The sequence below is a fragment of the Chlorocebus sabaeus genome, chromosome 20, assembly GCF_047675955.1.
Source record: "Chlorocebus sabaeus isolate Y175 chromosome 20, mChlSab1.0.hap1, whole genome shotgun sequence".
Lineage (NCBI taxonomy): Eukaryota > Metazoa > Chordata > Mammalia > Primates > Cercopithecidae > Chlorocebus > Chlorocebus sabaeus.
In genome coordinates, this window is record NC_132923.1 from 52,472,805 (window position 1) to 52,493,618 (window position 20,814).

Here is a 20,814-nt window from a genome sequence, read left to right on the forward strand (position 1 = left end):
TCTTGGTGTGGGGTAAGTTCTGCCTAGCACAGTGTCTTTCCCAGCTCAGCAGGACTTCTTCCACTATATCAGTCTGCCCGTCATCTGTGTGACTTTGGGTAGCTCACTTAATATCTCTGGGCTAGTTTCTTTCTTTCTTTTCTTTTTTTCTTTTTTTTTTTTTGAGATGGAGCCTCGCTCTGTTGGCCAGGCTGGAGTGCAATGGCGCTATCTCGGCTCACTGCAACATCTGCCTCCTGGGTTCAAGTGATTCTCCTGCCTCAGCCTCCCAAGTAGCTGGGATTACAGGCATGTGCCACCACATCCAGCTAATTTCTCTCTCTCTCTCTCTCTTTTTTTTTTTTTTTTTTTTTTTTTTTTGAGACAGAGCCTCGCTCTGTGGCCAGGCTGGAGTGCAATGGTGGGATGTTGGCTCACTGCAACCTCTGGCTCCTGGGTTCAAGTGATTCTCCTGTCTCAGCCTCCCAAGTAGCTGGGACTACAGGTGTGTGCCACCATGCCCGACTAATTTTTGTATTTTTAGTAGAGACGGGGTTTTGCCATGTTGGCCAGGCTGGTCTCCTGGCCTCAAGTGATCCACCCGCTTTGGCCTCCCAAAGTGCTGGGATTACAGGAGTGAGCCACCACGCCGGCCTCTCTGGGCTAGTTTATTTTTAAATAGAGTCTCTCTACCAAATCACAAGGTGCTTGTGAGGAATAGATAAGATAATATGGATCCTAGAGGGTGGAAATTTTAAAAATGGTAAAGTGATATATAAATGCAGCTTTCTACAGCAGCATGGCCAATTCCCTGCTTTGTTGGAATCAGAATAAATGCTTCCTTTCTTTCCCGAATGAATGGAGGGGCCAGCCATCAATTTGGGTGTAGGGCCTATGATGTAGTGGGAAAGAGCATGTCATCTAGGGGCACATGGGCTGAGCTCTCATCCTCTCTCTGTCACTTAGTAACTATGTGACCTCAGGATATTACCTAACCCTAGTGTCTTTTTGGTCAAAGTTGGATAATAATACCTATTTTACAGGGCTTGTCAAGAAGTAGAGGAAATAATATATGCTAATTTCCTGACATATGAAACTCTTAATAAATGGTTGTTGCTATTTTATTTTCAAGACATACATTAGGAAACAGACATCTTTCAATGTGTGAATTTCAGCAAAATGTTCTTTCAGCTGCCTTTTTGGTGGTCTCCATCAATTCTTTATTGTGGGATCTTCTGCCCCTAATCCTAGAAGCTCCTGTGGACCTTGTTACAGGTTCACTGCCCTAAGCCTGTTGGTGCTGTGGAAAGGTTGGCAAGAAAATTAGTATTTCTCCTGGCGATTAGCAATGAGTTTCTCTTTGTTGGTAATAGGTGAAAGAATGAAAAGAAGACTCCTGTAAATGGAGCCTTTATTAGGTAACAGGTTACCGTTTCTGCCATAGTTATGCAGATGAGTTGTTATTACTGCTCTTGAAACATCTGCTTGACAAATCCCTTTAGAGTCACTCTTTGAACATAACACGTATCTTCCCCCATGATAGCAATAATAGGCCACTCTGCAGGTTAAAGCAACGTGCCATTCTCTACTGGATATCAATATTTTCCCATCAACATTTAGTAGATCCTAGGCAATCAAAAAAATATCAGCTGTCACTAAGATTATCCACCATTATTGTTCTTATCATTATTGTGTATCGTTAAAATCTACCGAAGTGATATTAAGATTGTCCACATGAGTGCTCATGTTTCTCATGTTAGCTCAGCACTTTTCTCTGAAGTCTTTTCTTCGTGAATGCCCAAAAAATAGCAGTCAAAGGAGAAACCTGGGAAAATAATTGAAAGAATTTCTCTACGACATTCCAAAGACAACAGAGACTGTTGCTATGATTAATTTTTCCTTCTATCCTGGCACACTGCAACTGAATTGTTATTTATCTATATGTGATGGGTCCTACATAGCTAGTATTTTTGTATTTCTCTCTATTATGGAGAAGAGAGATGATGCTTTAGCAGCTCTTCTGAGACTTGAGAGAAAATTCTAGTCATTTTAAAATTTACATTTATAAGTTTCCCCTTATCTTTCCTAATATTTTTCCAGTCATTTTTCTCTAATTAAAACTACTTACATAAACACACATTTGGTGAACATACACATACACCAAATAAAAATTCATATTTAAGTATTGGAAAAAGCTTAAATTAAACACAACAATAACCTTAAATATCTGCCTTTGCCAGCAGAGTAGAGAAATTTGATGTTGAAGTATGACATGCTAGAATCAAAAACATAAGACTATAGCTAAAAGAAGCTTCTAAAATGAGGCAGTTCTGTGCAAAAAATAAACGAGTATGTGCCAAAGATTTAAGTAGTTGGAAACTGTGTTATAATATTACTACTACTGCTAATATTCAATAATATAAAGGCCCATGGGTGGTTTCACAAGGATTTTTATTTTCTGAGAATGATTTTGAGCTCACAAGCCACAAAAATCAACCTTATTTCTTTTCCCTATAAGAGTTCTTGTAGGAAAATATGTCCTGATATAGGCGGAATCTCCTTATATCCCTCCACCTCATCCTGTAACTTGAAAATATTAACCTGAAACTCCACTGATGAGTGACTTAGAACTGAAAACACATGTTTTTCCTGCCAAAATATAAAGGACCTAAATCTTCTGAACTAATCTGAAAAATGAGGAAGCTTGTTTCTTGGACAAATAATCGATGACAATTTTCAAAGCACTGTCAAGTGCTATGGGCAAATATAAAGATGACTCGATCTTGCCTTGAAGACATAGATATTGGGAATACTAAAACATGTACACACATGACGATAACCAAGAGAGTGACCTCAGCTGCTAGGAACTCTTCGCCTAAAGTGCACTGGTAGTTCAAAGGTCAGAGGTGTTATTTCCTCTTGGGGGCATTGGGAAAGCTTTATGGAGGAGGTCCATGTGGGATGAACTATGCTCTGTGGAGAGAGGGCATTCTAGGCTGAGGGTAAGAGTGTTGGTTGGTGGTTAAAATCACAGAGACTTGAAGTCAAATCTTGGTAGTGTGGCCAGAGAAATGTACTTCTTTCTGCCTCAGTGTTTAACTAGAAAACGGAGAAATTCATTTGGTACCTGGTACATGTAAGTACAAATATCTGAGTGTTACTATTAAAAGGAAGCATGCATAAATACGCACAGAGCTAAAAAGTGTGGCACATGGGTGGAGAAGAATATTAGCTCTATATAAAGATTTGCCCTCAATGTGTTTAGGCAGCTAGGATTCATTTAAAATACAATTAGTATTGACAAGGATTTGTTTTATTAGTTGTACATCTATAGCACAAAGCAGTGTGCACCCGTGTGGGATCCTCAGTCTTCTTTATCAAAAAGAGATGAAACTCCTGTACTGATCAGTGGTGGCGTCGTGCCTGTGAAGAACCACTATGCTCCAGCCTGGGCAACATAGTGGGATCCTGTTTTTAAAACTGGAAAAAAAAAAAAAAAAGAAGAAGAAAGAAAGATAAACAAGGATGTCTCCCTATCACTTACTGATGGAACTGATTTGAAATATTTTTTTTTGGTCAAATTGGCAGGTCAGATAATAATAATAGCTAACATTTACTGACACTATGTGCTAGTCACTTTCAACCTCATGACAATTATAGGAAATAGCTGCTGTCATTACCCTATTTTACAGATCCAAAGGGGAGGGAACAAAAAAAATTAAGCAACTTGCCCAGGGCCATACGGCTAGCAGGTGGTGGAGGCAGAAATTAAACTCAGGCAGTCAGACATTAGAACCTTCACCTTTACAATACTGTTCCATTGCATCCAGGCAGTGGTACACTGAAAATGACCAAGTCTTCTCCCTCCTGCTGCCTCATGACTAGTTGTCAGACCGTGGCAAAGTCAGTTTGATCAAAGTGATCCTAATAATTTGGACACCAATTACACAGAGTAATGGTTCTTAAACTTTTATAAGTCATGAGGCCTTTTGGAATCTAATGAAATTCTATGAATGCTCTTTCCAGAAAGATTCACCTCTCCCCTCACCTAAACAAATACACTTTTAGTTACAACCTCATGGAGTACACAGTTCCAACCCAAATCCATCCACTGAGCTTCTAGAAACTAAAAGACTCTAAGGTAAGAACCCCTAGACCTGTAGTGACATCTATATCACTTTCATTATGGCCTGAAAATAATAGAACACTTACTATCTTATTGCAGAAGTGAAAATATATGAGTCATTTAAAATCCCTGAGTGCTGTCTCCAACATTACTTGCAGACAAATAATCCCTTTACATTTTAAGACATGTGTAGAAAGGGGGATTTTTCTTGTGTAGAGCCAGGTAAAGATTTATTCCTGGCTGGGCATAGTGGCTCATGCCTGTAATTCCAGCACTTTGAGAGGCCAAGGTGGGAGTATCACTTGAGCCCAGGAGTTTGAGACCAGCCTAAGCAACATAGTGAGATCCCATCTCTAAAAAAAACTACAAAAGTTAGCCAGATGTGGTGGTGTACACCTGTAGTTCCAGCTACTTGGGAGGCTAATGTGAGAGGATCACTCAAGTCCAGGAGGTTGAGGCTGCAATGAGCTGTGATTATGCTACTGCACTCCGGCTTGGGTGACAGAGCAAGACTCTTAAAAAAAAAAAGAAAGAAAGAAGGAAAGAAAGAAAGAAGAAAGAAAGAAAGAAAGAAAGAAAGAAAGAAAGAAAGAAAGAAAGAAAGAAAGAAAGAAAGAAAGAAATTATTCCTGCTGATATTTTTTCCAGAATATTATTCTAGGAAATCAATTTACTTTTATAACTTCTAAAACCATACAAACCTGAGGAAGGACAATCAAAGGGATGAGTATCAGTAATCATGAACATTTAAAGAAGGCCAATGTACCTGAGGGTAGGCAGGCAGAAGTAGGCCTTATCATAGTAGCAGCCCTTTGATTTGACCACTCCAGCTCTCCATTGGTGTGCACTCTAGGTATTTATCTCTGTCAATAACTAGAAAGATCCTTTAATGCAAAATTTGATGAGTGATTATTGTTTATCAATGATAATTATAGCGAATAAGTGCTTAGTAATTGAGTGCTGATTATTGGTAAAACACTTTTCTAAGTCCTTTATATTTTTTTCTCATGTTACCCTCACATCAATCCTTAGAGATGGACACTACTGTTATTCCCATTTTATAGATGGAGAAATTTGCCTCCATCCAGAGCTAATATGTGGCAGAACAAGGATTCCGCCTGGGCTGCCTGACTGCAGAGCCCAAAGCCTGTCCTTTCAGCCACCTGCCCACTCTCCAGAAGAGAGCACCCTTTGTATTTTCCTGTATGAGATCTCTGCACCATTCCCTACGTTCTACATGATGGGGCTCTGACACCTACTTCTGATTTATCTGATGAGAGAACTGGGGGAGAACAGCCTCGGTTATGGTCCAGGCCATTATCTGCTCTTTGAGTGCAGGGACGCTTTTGGTTGTCCCACACCAGACTTTTTCCACCTGCTCCAGGCTCAGGTGATTAGTTCCCTCCATACGGACTCATTGCCAGTAAACTTGATTACTCAAACTTTGCTCAAGGGCCAACTCTGCTTAGCCCAATCAGGGTCTTGCTAAGGAGTAGCTGACCTGTCCTGCACATGTCTTGCATGATCTCTGGTCCGGGATGGCTGTGCTGCACTGGAAGGCTGTCTTATTAGCAATGTGAACATTTTGTGCTGCCTCACCGACTCTCTCTATACTCAGTTCTGCCCTTCCTGGGCTTTTTGTTCTTTGGCCAGCTGTGCCTGTGATCTCCAGGCTGTGGTGATCAGAGGGCATAAATTCCTTGCCCCACTTTCCCAGGAAAAGGACTTCCTAATTGGGGTCTGAGCTGAAGTGGCTCTTCCTGTATTGAGATCCTTTGTGTGTTTTCATTAACTGTGCTGTGTCATCACACAAGCAGTGGAGGCGGTGGTGGCACCATCCATTCATTCGTGATACATTTATTAAGCACCTACTTATGTTCCAGGCGTTGTGCTGAGTGCTGAGGTTGCCATGGTGACCAAGATCAAACTTGTTCCTGCTTTCATAGTTTACTGTTTTTGAATGAATCAGACACATAAAGAGGCAGCTGCAATACAATTTGATAAATATTCTGATAAGGCAATAACAAGTATTTTGAGAGCACCTAAAAGGGGCAACCACTCCAGACTTGAAGGGCTGGGGTGAACCCTGGGAGAAGTGGCATCTGAGACCTGAAGGCTGTCTAGAAGAAGCTAGGCAGGCAAAGAGGTTGGTAGTTGGGTAGTAAGGAGGAGAAAGTGTTCAAGAAAGAAGGAATAGCAAATCGAAGGGCCAACAGACAGAAAAATCATGTAACACCTGGGCAGCCGTGATTAGATCAGCATAGCTAAAGCAGAGTTTGCAATGACGTGTGGCCAGATATTATGCTGGTGAGCTGAACAGGAATCGGGATGTGAAGGGCGGCTATCATTTAATCTTTCTATGTACCACGTAGGTACCACTTGCCTTCATAGACTAAATTACTGTTGCTTGAATATATAGGGGCAGGGATGAGGCTAAGGAGCAACATTTGTTGAGTCCTGGTACGTATTGGGGATGATGGATAATCTCGGAGACCTTTCATTCCAGACTCCAGTCCATACCATTTAAGGACCCCGACCCAGCTAAATGCCTTCCTCCTTCAGGTAGAGTCCCTTGTGGCTCAAGATACACCAGAGTCTTCCATCTGTTACTGCCCGCAGTGATCTCCACTCTGAAAACTGGCACCCTTAATCAAGGTCCCCTCTGCTACTTCTGCTGCTGCTGCTTCCACAGCCAGACCCGGCCTTTATTGCCGGGATTAACCTCAGTGTACCACTAGCTACTGGGAACTAAGCCAGGCCTTTGACATTCACCAGCAGCCCTACAAGGTAGAGGTGCTTCTTTACATTTGTGCAAATGGGGAAACTGAGGCTCAGAAACATGAAATTACTTATTGCAAGCCACAAAGCTTTAAGTGGCAGGGTTGACTTTGAACTTCATTTAATCCCAAAGCCACTACCACACAACAGTTTCTCTTTCCCCATCAGGCTTGTAGTTCTTACTGAGATCCTTTGAGTCTGCTCCTTTGGTTTTCTTATTGACCCTTTTCTTCAGCATGAGTCCCCAAATGTTGGGCCAGAGGCTTTTCAGAGGCCTCTGCAAGAGTTTTCCTTAACCTCTCACAAGAAAGAACTGAATTCAGACATCTCAACCCCCGAGGGCATGTTCAATGACCAACAATAGCCTGCCCTGCCCAGCTCTATCTCCAAGATTGGAGGCAGCCTCCCACCCTCCACTTTAACAACAGCAGTACTTTCTGACTTTGGCTATTATTCTTAAATTCCCCTCAGAGAGTCTGGTGATGTTTTTATTCAAATAGATATTTAGGCAGCCCTTGGTACACCTGAACATCCTAAGTGTGATTTGCAGATGAGGTTCCTTCTTTGTCTCTCTACCCAGACTATTACTGCATGCTGTTTTTCTATTTACTTTTATTTTTGTCACCTTCTTTCATTATTTTAATGTTCAATTTCTGTACTAAATAAAATAAGATTTTTCTGTTCTTCTACTCCCTCCTGCCTCTTTCCTCAAACACCAGTAAGGCCCAGGGACAAATCTTATGGATTCTACCAGTGGAGATGAATGTGTTCATTAGCCAAGGCTCCAGCTTCAGACAAGGGTAGTAAGATATCAATCACCAGGCTTTTATTAAGTGTCTCTTCACTAAAAGCATAGCTGTCCCTGCAGCCAGACAGCCTTGGCTCTGCACTCCTGAAGGTAATCTGGACCCTGTCACTAATTACTCTTCTTCCCAGCAGCAAGTAGAAAAGGCAATTTTCAAATTGTTTCTATTGATCACAGGGCATTTTCTCCAGAATATCACTCTCTATAAAAAGGGCATGCAATTATTTCCAGCTAACACAGTCAAGACATTTTATAGAAGAAAAGCAGTTCGCATAGTGACCATTCTATAGCTTAGAGTCAATAGACTTGAGTGCAAATCCTGGCTCTGTCCTTTACTAGCCGTATGAATTAGGGCAAATCACTTAATATCTTTGAAACTCACCCTCTCCCTCCATAAAAATGGGAATATTAGTTCCCATTTTACACTGGGATTATAAGGATTTTACGGTGCTATTACAAGGATTAGGTTAGTGGGGATTAAATAAAACAGCATAGTTTTGACCCAGGAGGTCCTATTAATGTATTTATTATCAAAAAAGCCCTCTACCTGTCAGTCTTCAGAACAATCTGATATATTTTCATTTGCTGCTTGGGATTCTCTTTTTTCTATACAAGTTCCCATTCTTCTTCAAAAGTAGAATGTGATATTGCTTCCATATATACTCTGAATCTCATCTTTTGCAATTGTATGATAAAATGAAGACTTAAATAAGTTTCACCTAACTTTTGGCTTTCATTTAGGCTTCTTCAATAAGATGCCTGTGTTTTCATTGCAGAATGATGAGTTGGAGTTTGTCCGAACTGGCTATGGGAAGGATATGGTAAAAGTTCTCCATATTCAGCGAGATGGAAAATATCACAGCATTAAAGAGGTGGCAACTTCAGTGCAACTTACTCTGAGTTCCAAAAAAGATTACCTGCATGGAGATAATTCAGATATCATCCCTACAGACACCATCAAGAACACAGTTCATGTCTTGGCAAAGTTTAAGGGAGTATGTGTCATTCTACTTAGATGCTGCCTATCTTGATGCAGAATTTTCTATAAAACAGCATGAGGTGTTACTTGCTTATTTCAAGTCCCCTTTGCATTTTAACCTATTTTTACATTTAAGCCATTTTTTAAAAAAATGTTCTTTTCTAGCCTAAATGTCTCAGGATTGGAGAAAACTTTGCTGAAAAACAAACAAACCAACCAACCTCACATCTTTGTTTCCTTGGCTCTCATCTCACTGCAATCTTTTAGGCAGAGAATCTTACTGGACAAAATACATGTTATCTCTGATTAGAATCAAAGGAAAATCAAGGTCCTGAAAGAATTTCAGAATAGAATTTTACACATTTTTGTTATGCATTTCTTTGAGTCTTACCATTTATTTTTATTTTTTTTTAGAATGGTGTGCATTTATAGAAGAAAATATCATTTCACTTCTTGTTATTAATACAGAAGACTATCTTGAGTATGAGATACATTTATTTTTATTGTTGAAATCTGTTTTCCAAATTTTAATACCATTCTAACTTTCCCAACTGTATTACCACTTACTATTCATATACAGTGGTTATTAGGACTTTTCAAGCGAGACTTAGATCTGATAGAACTGATATTTTAGCATTTCCAGCTCTGGTTTCTTTTTTTGGGGGGGGATAGAGTCTCACTCTGTCACTAGGCTGGAGTGGCTGGAGTGCAGTGGCATGATCTTGGTTCACTGCAACCTCCACCTCCCGGGTTCAAGCGATTCTCCTGCCTCAGCCTCCCAAGTAGCTGGGACTACAGGCACATGCCCCTGTGCCCAGCTAATTTTTTTGTGTATTTTTAGTAGAGACGGGGTTTCACCGTATTGGCCAGGATGGTCTCGATCTCCTGACCTCGTGATATGCCTGCCTCGACCTCCCAAAGTGCTGGGATTACAGGTGTGAGCCACTGCGCCCGACCCCACCTCTGGTTTCTTTAAGTGTGAATGAAGCTGTGCTGGGTCACCCAGATTTCCGGGCAATTCAAAGTGATTTTTTTTTTTTTTTTAACTTGCCACAAAGTCTAAAAAGACAAGAAATGTAGACTGGAAAGCTTCTTTTCTCATGTTTTTTCATGAAATCCATACCCATAATTCATTAAATGAACAAACATTGCAATGTAATTTCTACAACTCCTATTTCTACCCTGAACTTTTCTCTTGCTAATCAGAATGACCCAGCAAACATAGATGGGGCTGTGGAAAAAAGAATTGCATTCTTTAAAAAAATCGTTTGAAAGTAGACCTGTACTGTGATATGGACAAGGGCCAGGTACAACAGATTCTTGTATTTCCTGTATTGTGTAGGAGTTTGCAGAAAAGTGAAGAATGGACCCAAATGTTGAAAACTACTTAAAGTCATTCATTATGGATAGAGTGATCGTGTAACTTCTTATCCAAACCATGACACTTTTGAGCTCAAAATAGGATGCTATTCATAATTATTCTGGGCCTACAGGTATAAAACAGAACTATACTGGGGAAGCCTGTACAAATACTTCACTTTAATTATAGGCAAAGCCATTAATAATTTGCAGACTGTGCTAAGACCATAAAATATTACTAGGGATTAATATGGAAGCTGCATTATGGGGGTGGACAGCTGGGATCAATAGAAGGCCTGTATGCAAGGTAAGGAAGGTGAGGTGGCCCATCATTAACATTCCTTGGGAAACTGGGAAGCCTCATAGAGTTCAGAGTGTTATAGTGTGCTGTGGTTGGTACAAGTGATGACTGAACTCACTGTGAGAAGAATCTGAATGTTTAGTTACTTTTTGTTCATCCGCTGACACATCCTCTCCTGCAAAATGGGTTTCTTTTAAAAACAAAACAGTCTCATCTGGTGATGGTGATTATTAACTTCATTTGGGAGCTCTAGTAAAAAAACTGAGATAAACACCTTTTTCTCTTGAGATAGACTCTATTCTGTGCTTGTCTAGTTCTAAAACGCAATTCATCAGGAAAGAGAACATCATGAGCAATATCAAAAGATAAAATTACAACAAGTTTAGTTATAGATTGAATTGGTTTCTATTTACCATTAGGGGCAGCTTCTGTTCTACAAAGAAGAGTAAGAGTTTCCACTGGGCAAGAGCAGAACATTGGGTTTTGTAAGATGGGAACAAGAAACAGAACAATGGAAAAAAAACTGATTGGTTAACATCAGGTTTCAGATTACTTTTTTGGTAAGAGTTAAAGCAGAGGGGACTTCCTTATTATGCTGACTCAGATAGACTGGAATCTCCTGTTTTCAGGAAAAACTGGTCTGTTTTGGTATCTATCTGCTTCCTTAAAGCTTCCATTTGATTATGTGGCATTTAGCATAAGTGACTCCATTTTGGTCTGGTCTGTTGGGGCCTAATGCAGGAACTTAGTCCAAAGCAATGACCTCTCATAATGTCATTTAACAGCATTTATAAATTATTTTTAAATGGTACAATTATTTCTGGGTGAAGCATCTTGTTTCTTTTTACAGATCAAAAGCATAGAAGCCTTTGGTGTGAATATTTGTGAGTATTTTCTTTCTTCTTTTAACCATGTAATCCGAGCTCAAGTCTACGTGGAAGAAATCCCTTGGAAGCGTCTTGAAAAGGTTAACTCACTTATTTGTGCTCTCAGTTTAATTAAAGAAATTGGCTTTATGGCATGTACTGAAATTTTCCTGGAAATAATTTGTTTCCTTAATTTTCAGAATGGAGTTAAGCATGTCCATGCATTTATTCACACTCCCACTGGAACACACTTCTGTGAAGTTGAACAACTGAGAAGTGGTAAGAAACTATTTTTCATGCTTTGATTCTATAGTAGCAACTTCAGGGTGGTTTTGTTTTCTTTTTTCTTCCTTTCTTCTAAACAATGCTGTTTATTAACATGGAGGAAAACTGTAGAGAATTTTTAAGACTTTTAAATCTGAGGTAGAAATGAATATTGTGACTTTGAATTACATTAAAGAATTATCTACTTTTTGTGTTAAAATATAAAAATGAAATAATTCATTTTGCAACAACCCTGGCGATTGAGTCAGGTAGATCATTTTTATTACCAGATTTTGAGGTAAGGCAAAATTTAAAAAGGCCCAGGCTGAAAAGAACCCAAATCTCTGAATTTTCTGACCAATATTTTTTGTGCCATATCATGTCACAATTATAGTAACCTTCATAGGAAATATTTACTAAGTAATAATCAAGTTTTCCTGAAATTTTATTTGTGTAATAAAACCAGTAATATTGTAATTCCTACAAAATGCATCTCATTTAAGTTAGCAATGGCAATTATATAATTCTATTTGCTAGGAAATTTCAAAATTAATTATGAAACACAATTATAGGTGTTATTAGTACTGATAATTGAACTTAGCAAATATTAAAATTTCCACAGCTTGTATTCCACAGATTTGTTGAGCTTGTCAGAGCAGAGTTCAAAAATCGGCTAAGAGTTAGACTAGAGGACCTCTAAGAACCATGGAGCCAAAGCTGGTAATAATGTCTTTATCTTAATAAAAAAAAAAACTTTAATGATTGTTATAAAATGAAAGGGTTGACTCTGAAATTTTTCTATTTTCCTTCCCTCCCTCCCTTTACTCTTCTCTTTTTTTTTTCTTTGCTGTTCTCTTCCCTTCCCTTCCTTTCCTCCTTAGTAGGAATTTGGAGTGGCATCTAATGAATACCAGATTTATTATAAGGTTAATACAATATAAGGTCCCTTCTCATTCTGAGTTCTTTTGGATAATGCCCCCCTTAGGAAGTTCTAGTGTATTAGCTATTTTTAAATATTTTCCACTATCTGAATTAAAATCTCTGCATAACTAGGGCCTTCTCAATGTTTGATATTTATAAAATTAATGTTATAAAAACAGTTATAAAATTAATGTTATATAAAAGAGACTAAATAGTTGTTGTATTTGGTGGAAAAGATGATCGTTATCACCCAGGTGTGTAGTCATATGCTATATTAGCTTTCTGAGCTATTTGTTAAGTTAAATTGGAACTAAATTCTTTCTTTCCTTCCCTCCTCTCCTTAGCCCTTCCTTCCTTCCTTCTGTCTCTCTGGTTCCTTCCTTCTTTCCCTCTCCCTTCTCTTCCTCCCTCCCTTCTTCCTTCTTTTCTTCTTCCTTCCTTCTTGTCTTAGATATACAGCTTTGGAGGAGAGAGAAAGAAGTTTCCTGACTCAGTGTTATCCTACCCAAGCCTCATTAACTGCCCTCATAAAATTAGAAACTCGAAATCAGCTCTATCCAACTAAAATATAATGTAAGCCGTATATGTAATTTTAAATTTGTTTTCATAACCACAGCAGAAAAGCAAAAAGAAATTAGGGAAATTAATTTTAATAATATATTTTATTTAAATAACATCAAAAATATTTCAGTATGCAATAAGTATAAAAATTACTAATGAAATATTACACTCTTTTTACAAAATTATCTTTAAAATTCTATATTTTATATTTGTAGCTTATCTCAAGCTATGCTAGCCATAATTCAAGTACTTAATAGCCACATGTGGCTTAGTGGCTACTGTACAGATCAGCGTCGCTCGGAACTGCTTTTCGGTGACTTTTGGGATATGCTTTTTAACATTTGTTACATTTTTCAATTATGTAAAATCATAACAGCAGCTAGGATGAGGCCTCAAGAGAGCTAATTAACAATGAGAGCATTTATGCAAAGTGCTTATGTCATTCATTCATATACTATTCATTCAGCAATTAGACTTCGAGGACCTATCATGTATGCAAAGGGCTGTAGAGAAAGAGGAATAAGATGTTCCCTGACCCTAGTCAGACAGATGGATTGCAATATGAGAGGCTAAAGACTATGATGAAGGGATTAAAAGCATGCTATGGGAACTGAGACGTGGAAGAAACTCTTTCCAGAGCAGTCTGTCTGGAAGGCTTGACAGGGGAGGAAAAAATATTCCAATTGACTTTTGAAAACTGATTCAGAATATGCTGCGCATTGAAGGAGGAAAGGGAATTACAGGCAGAAGAAACAGGATACATATGAGTATAATCCATGAGGAGTGGAAGAGGGGAAGTAAAATATTTTGAGCACTTGCCTCATGCTGAAGACTATGTAGGGGAAGTAATTTATTTAACTGTGGAAAGGGCAAAGCATTTAAGGGACAGTAACAAGTTCAGTGGGTCTGATTTCTAGAATGTAAGAAGGGAGATGAAGATAAATAAGTTGGTGGTTTGGGCTGGAATCTGAAGGGCCTCATGTACTATACACAAGTTTAGTATAAGATGGAGGCAGTTTTGCACAGTGGTGAAGCAAGAGGCCTTGAGGTCAGAATGAATCATATTTGAATTTGAGCTCCACTACTTAATAACTTTGTGATTAAGAGCAAGGTTACTTACACTACATTGGTGGGTGGGTTTTAATTTTTAAAACAAGGATACCAGTGCTCACTTCAACAACTGTCCAGGGAAACAAAGGAGATAAATGCTAAATTTATTTTAGTAAAGCGTTTAGCATAGTACTTGGCACACCGGAAGATCTCCTTAAATAATAGCTATAGTTATTGTTCAGAGTGACAACAGAGAACCAGAGAAGGTCTCTAATGGTCAGATTAGTATGTGCATGTTTTTGTTCCGAAATTCTGAACAAGGTATGGTGACAGGCTAGAGAAACAGGCAGTAGTGAGACATTTGGAGACTTCTTGCAAAGATGAAGTGATTGGGTCTAAACTAAAGCAGTAGAAATAGAGCTGGAGGGACTGAGAGGTTGTAGGAAACATTATGTGAGACATTTTTGAAGTGTAATCAATTGGTCTTAGTGGTTGAGTAGGGATGAAAGATTGGAGAGAAAGAGGAGTTAAAATTGACCCTAATGTGGGAGGACTGGACAACTGACTAAAGACATTACACACAGGGGAAGTTTTCAGGTGGGAAGCTGGTGAATGTGGGACCATGTGATGAAGATAGATTTGGGGCACATCAGCAGATTGGTGGCAGGTGAAGCCACAGCAGATTGGGGGTAGGTAAAGCCATAGGGAAGAAGGAGACCGTTCCAGGAAAACATACAAAGTGAGAAGAGTTTGAAAGAGGAGATGGCCTGAGAAAAATTCCCCACTGTAAGGGTTGGGCAGTTTAAAAACTGAGACAGAAGAATGTTTAGAGAGATAGAAGGAAGATGAGGGATGATAGTGTCATGGAAGCAGAAGAAAAAGACATTTCAGGAAATTAGGGATTTCTGAGTTACTGAGGAACCAAGATGCATAGCAAATAGGCCCATATGCAGTGGCTCAGCACTAGAAGTTTACTTCTTTTTGTAGAAGTCCAGTTCAGTCTCTGTGTGTGGAGTTAAGGGGGTCAGGTGGATGCTGTGCTCCATGAAGTTCTTCAGGAACCCAGGTTAGTGGCAGCTTTATATTTTTAATCCTTACTTTTTGGTATCATCTTGAGAATAGACCCCCATACGAGACAGCCAAAGAAAGAGCTTGGAGGAGCCAAAGGAGGGGCAAAGTCTCTGAAGCATAAGCTCCAGGCCTGGAAACAGCATGGATCATTTCTACTGGAGAGAGCTCAGTCACATAGTCACACCTCACTGCAAGGGACACTGCAAAATGTCGTCTAGCTGAGTGCCAGGAGGAAGAGCAAGTAGATTTCGCCTCTGCCACAGGAGATTTAAGAAGCTGGGGTTCTGAGAGGACTGATGAGAAACTATGTTGTCAATAAATAGGCGTCACTGGTGACTTCCCAGAATACTTTTAGTAGAGCCATGGAGGTGGAAGTCAAGTGGCCAAGTATAGGGCTCTGCTGATCACAAAAGGAAAATGGACTTCTCTTTATATCCTGTTCTTTCCAGGAATGACCAAGAGTTGCTATCAGCTTGAATTCTAATCACCTGGCTGCAGCTGAGTGGAAAAACTAGCCACTGTAATCAGGTTAAAACTTTTTCTTTCTGCGGAAAGATACAAAACTTCAGGGTATTGAGATCACTGTGGCAGTGTTCCCAGAAGCTCCAGCTTGACTCATCCAGAGTCCAGCCCCCAACTCCCCCTCTGATTTCATGCAGGGCTGGCAGGGATTGGGGTAGCGGAAGAGACATCTGTTGCCTTAAGTGTATACAGGTATGTGTGTACACATGTATATGGGTGTGTGTATCTTTCAGTGTTGTGTGTATGAAGATGACATTTCTACTCTGTCCCTCTTTGGAGAGTAGGGATGTATGCTCTTTTGGTAGCAAAGTTTAATTCTTTATTTGCTTATTATCCAAGAGCTGAAACTGTAGGAATCGTAATGTGAGAGAATGTTACAATCATTATCCTAAGAAATGCCCTTGTAAAGGCTTACCTAAAGAAAATAGTAATTATATTATACACACACCACTCACAAATTCACATGGTGAAGGCTGTTGTTACAAACACCTGAGCAGTGCTTTGGTGGGGGACTGGCTAGAATGGTAAGACTTCTGCCTCCTCAAACACATGTGCTTAACCACATGTTCAGTCATGCCACTCCCAAAAGGACTCTTCCCAGGAGGGGGTGTCACTGGGTGTCTCCCGATGGACTATATTCATTCTTACACAGCAAATGAACAAACATTTCTAGAAATCCTACTGAACCTCAAGCACCACTTTAAGCCCTGGGAATTGCTCTAAAACTCCCATTACACTGTTTCTTCCTAGTGGATCTTTTACAGCTCCATCACTAGGCTGTATTTTAGTTGTTTCAAAGCCTGCTGATTCCACAGGAGAATCTGGAAGACAGAAATAAATTTGTTTGCCCAGAGGATTGAGGGCTGGTGTTATGTTTGTGACTTCTCAAGCCCTGAGAGGAGAACTAGGCCCTAGGTGTATGATGCAGGCTGTTGGTTTAGGTATCATATAGCATCGAATCTTCGGAACTCTTTCTGTCATTTATCAGTGAGAAACTACAAGCTTAACGGAGCTTTAAGTCATTGGTATGATCGAGTCACTAATTTGAACTAAATCGACCCCCAAACCTCTGCACTATTTGAATTATAACTCACAATTTCTTCAGCACCGAATTTCTCCCATTTGACGCTAATTATGAAATTCAGCTAAATCATGGCTAAATAGAGGAATGGAAGATGGAAAAGAGACCTCAAATACTAGACTGTGTCTTCTGGTAGTGAAAAATACTTCCTATATATCTATTGACATGAAGGGTAGTGAGGGTAGGGGGATGGTTTTAAGGAAGGCAGCTGATGAAATCCGTCCTGGAGGAGAACACATTTAAGAGGTGACAAGATGGGCAGATGGAAGAAGTGAGATGGGAGAAGTGGGAGATCCAGGACAGAGATGGCTACTGCCAAGAAGTCTGTTTATGTCCTTCTGATATCAAGACTAAAGTGCTCTTCGGTTCCTCTGTAAGAAAAATTCTTGGCAGATTTGTGGTCTTTAAAAATCTTCTTGCTCATCACCTGGTTGTACAAAAGCCCAGTTAATTTCCTACCATCTGGATGATGTCATCTCTTTCCATCCAGAATTGCACAGAGGGAGCTTTCACTCTCCCTGCATGAGGTAAATGGACTCTCCAAGGCAAATATTTAATCGATCTTTACTTTTTCTAGCACTTTACAAGTTTGAGATTTTCTACTAGAATGATTTAATATGGTTTTAAAATATCTGCCTTTCAGCTATTTGTGTCCTTTTTGGAGGTGTTAAATGTGGAAGCAATTATCCTCTTATGACAAGATCTTTTTCTTGGCTCAATAAAGCTTTGTGCTTTGTGACACCTGATGCGTAGGTAAGGAATTGGGCTTATTTTCTATTAATTCGCAGTGAGTTTCTTTCCCTTAGATAGCTAAAGGGTAGGATGTATGATTCTCTGAGAGATAAGCCACAATCTGCTAAGTGTGTAGGAGGACACTAGAAGCTAGAAAAGATTATGTTCTAGCAAAGTGAAATGTGAAAAATCTTTCTTTTGCATTACTCCATAACCATGGCAGAAAAACAAAACAAAACAAAAAAGCTGATTAAGTGATTTCATGGGGCGTAACCTAGAAAAGGACAGTTTTTGAATTACTTCTTGTTAGTCTAAATGGGAATCTTTTTTAGAGGGTGTGAGGCATCATATTTTTAGTTGATGGGCCCATGATTTTGAAAGCCTCAGGTTCAGAAAGCTGGGGCACTGCCAACAGAGAAGATAAAATAAGCTCTCTGATTTCATCCAGCATGTCTGATGTGTGCCAGGGAAAAATTCTTTTAACATTCAGAGAGAATCATTTTTGTTGTTGTTGTTGTTTTTAATAGAATGATGAGAGCATCAGAGTAGCTGGTTTGTGTTCTGCCAAAACTGTGGCAATAGTTAATTGTCTTGGGGAACATGAGACATTTTATTCTGTGTGAAACTGATGCCAAAACACATTTTAAAAATACAACTGCTTTCTCCATTTTTAGATTCCAGTGAGAAAGCAGATCATTTCAAAGTGGCCTAGTAGGACTGACACTCCCTTAAGGTCAATAAATCTTATCCTAGGGCTGGAGATGGATAGGACGGCACATTAGAAGTAGTTTTCAGAACCCAGTAAGACTTTGTGAAGCGTGGGAAATATTTACAAGTTGTGGAAGTCATTGTGAAAAAGTCAATTATGGCAAAATCATCATCATCACGTTTGTAGAGCATTTATGTAGGTCAGCCATTCTACTAAGTCCTTTAGTGCATTCTCTTAGACATGTGGCAACTGTAGGAAATAGGTATGATTATTGTCTCCATTTTACAGATGACAAAATCAAGGTAGAGAGAGGGTAAAAAAAATTCCCTCAGGAGCATGGAGCTCATAAAAATGGGGGTTGAGGATGCAGGGAGAACACTGGGATTTGAGTTCTAGGAATCTGAGTCTCAAAGCTGTCGATTCAACCACTATGCAACATTGCATCCAGGAATCCTTTTACGGTTAACACCATTGGACGAGCCAAAGTTTGACTGGCTCACACAGATGCCAGCAGTCAAGGCCAGATGAATAGGAAGAAAACAATGTAGATAAAGGTTGTCTTTGGTTCTTTTTCACCTTCTTTTTATTCTCCTGCAAGGGTTTCTACTACTCATTTTAACCCCACTCCTGACTGCAAACCCATGTTTCGTTTCTATAGGATTTTGTTTTCTAGAAAGGCTTACCATGGGAAATAGATTATCATAGTACCTTACAAAGGCTTAATGAGTCACTCCCTTAAGGGATATTTATTTGCATTTCAATAGGAAATGTTTAAGGAATACAAAGGTTTTTAGATACCCAGGAGCCAACTCTAAAAAGTGATTTTTCAATCTCAATTTCTGGCCAATGGAGATAGTATTTTTCAGGCAGGGTGCTCTATCTGAGGTCCTTAAAGCACACTGTGGATAGGGGTTGGCAACCTTGTCTCCTGGAAAGGCCACTTATAGAACACAAATGGGGAAAGGGTCAAAGGAAGGAGGAACCGTTGCATAGATGGGAAGTGATCCAAAAAGCGGAAGAAAAGCATGGGATCTCATAATGTGGTGCTGAGTTTAAACTCCACCTCTGACAGTTTCTAGCCATGTGACTATGGGCAAATGATTAAAAGTCACATTAAAATACTTGCTTTATAGAGTTTTGAGAACTAAGTAAGATAAAGACTGAAAACTGCAGCAACCAAAGGTACGTCTACAGAGAGGAGTTTCTTAGCCAAGGTTAATACCCTTCCTTTCACGCCCTGCCACACTGTGTGAGTTGGAGGGAACCAGGAAGGGAAATGGTAAAGTTTGCTGGGGCTGAACTGTCTAGTAAAGAAAGATACTAAGTTGTGCAATACTTAATCCTTGACATGAATCAATCTTGCTAAACTCATTCATTCATTCAACAGATACTTATTGATTGTTTCTGTAGTTCTACTGGGTTTGAGCCTCACACTCACTGCATGTAACAATGTTGATTTTGTGAGATCATGACTTTATACATTTAGAATCCGATAAGCTCAGCCAGCTGAAGGCATTAAGGCATTGCTGGTATCTTTCTCTTGCGCCTTCTTCAGATGTAGCTTCCAGTAAGTACCTCAGAAAGTTAAACAAGGATGATTTCCTGTTTCACTGCATTATCCTGGGACATTCTGCACAGAATATCTTCTTTAATCAGGACATATCTGATTAAATGTTTTATCTGATAGGTGTATACTGAAGCATGGAAAATACAGAAATATAGACTTTATTTACCTACTTTTGAAACTCCATAGCTCCTGAGTTAACTGTAGCAATGGAAACCACATAGGTGATGTAAACCATTGCATTTTTAAGCACTTCCTTGGATTTTAATTGAGGATCATGAGTTATATTCTTGTTCTTCAACTAAGACCATGTGTGTAATGATACCTGACACCTCTGACTCTTGATTTTTAGATTACACATACCAAAAAGGATAGATATTGGTCGGAACTAACAAAGAGACAGAAAAAAAGGTTTTTTAAAATAATCATGCCATGGCACTTTGCTATTAGGGTTTGTCAAGTGCTCCCTGAATGTCCCCAATTCTTGCCAGCCTGTGCAGACAAATAATGTCATAGTAATGTTAATACTGTTCTTTTTTAGATGACACCTGTCACTCTTCCACCTGCCCCATTACCTTATGAAGGGGCAGTAGAGACAGAAGGAGAGTCATATCATCCCTTCCATTGTTTTCAACTCCTCCCTCTCTCCCTCAGGTACCCATGAAACAACTTTGTCCCTTCTCCTTCAGCAGAAAAAACAAAAGCCTTTATAGATATCAACTTAGGCAGATCTATCCCTTGTGAGTCACCAGCTCCATCTTCCCTGTCTTATTTAGGCTCAGCCAGGCCCACGCTGCTACCCATTTATGAAGCTGCCTGGTTTTGCTGAGCTGACAACCATAAGGGAACTGGGATGCCATCACAGCCTAGTGGAGATTGGGATCATCAGCTACTGTAGCTGATCAGCATGAGCACTACCCCCAGTAAAGGGATCACAGTAGCAGGTAGAGGAATGGCTCTTAAGGACCTTATTAACACATTCCAGCATGATCACCTGTTGGAGGAGATGGAACTCAAAATACATGAGGTGAGTTGGCCAAGAAGACACTCCCGCATGTAGTTGAAAGGAATGTATTCATTTCTGTGACCTTCAATACGCAATGGAGTTTAATCTTAGACCTTCAGATTTTCTAGGGCAAGACAGGG

General features: G+C 39.5%; 2 protein-coding genes across 2 annotated transcripts in view; one reads left to right on the top strand and one right to left on the bottom strand.

Moving 5' to 3' along the window:
- DNASE2B (deoxyribonuclease 2 beta) overlaps positions 1 to 20,814 on the bottom strand; it is a 61,352-nt gene that overhangs the window by 22,220 nt on the left and 18,318 nt on the right. The window lies entirely within an intron of this gene.
- The window catches only part of LOC103224536 (uricase), a 32,945-nt gene that overhangs the window by 4,814 nt on the left and 7,317 nt on the right, over positions 1 to 20,814 (top strand). Inside the window, exons 2-4 of the mRNA XM_007978141.3 lie at positions 8,465 to 8,683; positions 11,178 to 11,294; positions 11,394 to 11,472. Of these exons, the coding sequence (XP_007976332.3) occupies positions 8,465 to 8,683; positions 11,178 to 11,294; positions 11,394 to 11,472 (415 nt within the window). The remainder of the gene's footprint in view (positions 1 to 8,464; positions 8,684 to 11,177; positions 11,295 to 11,393; positions 11,473 to 20,814) is intronic.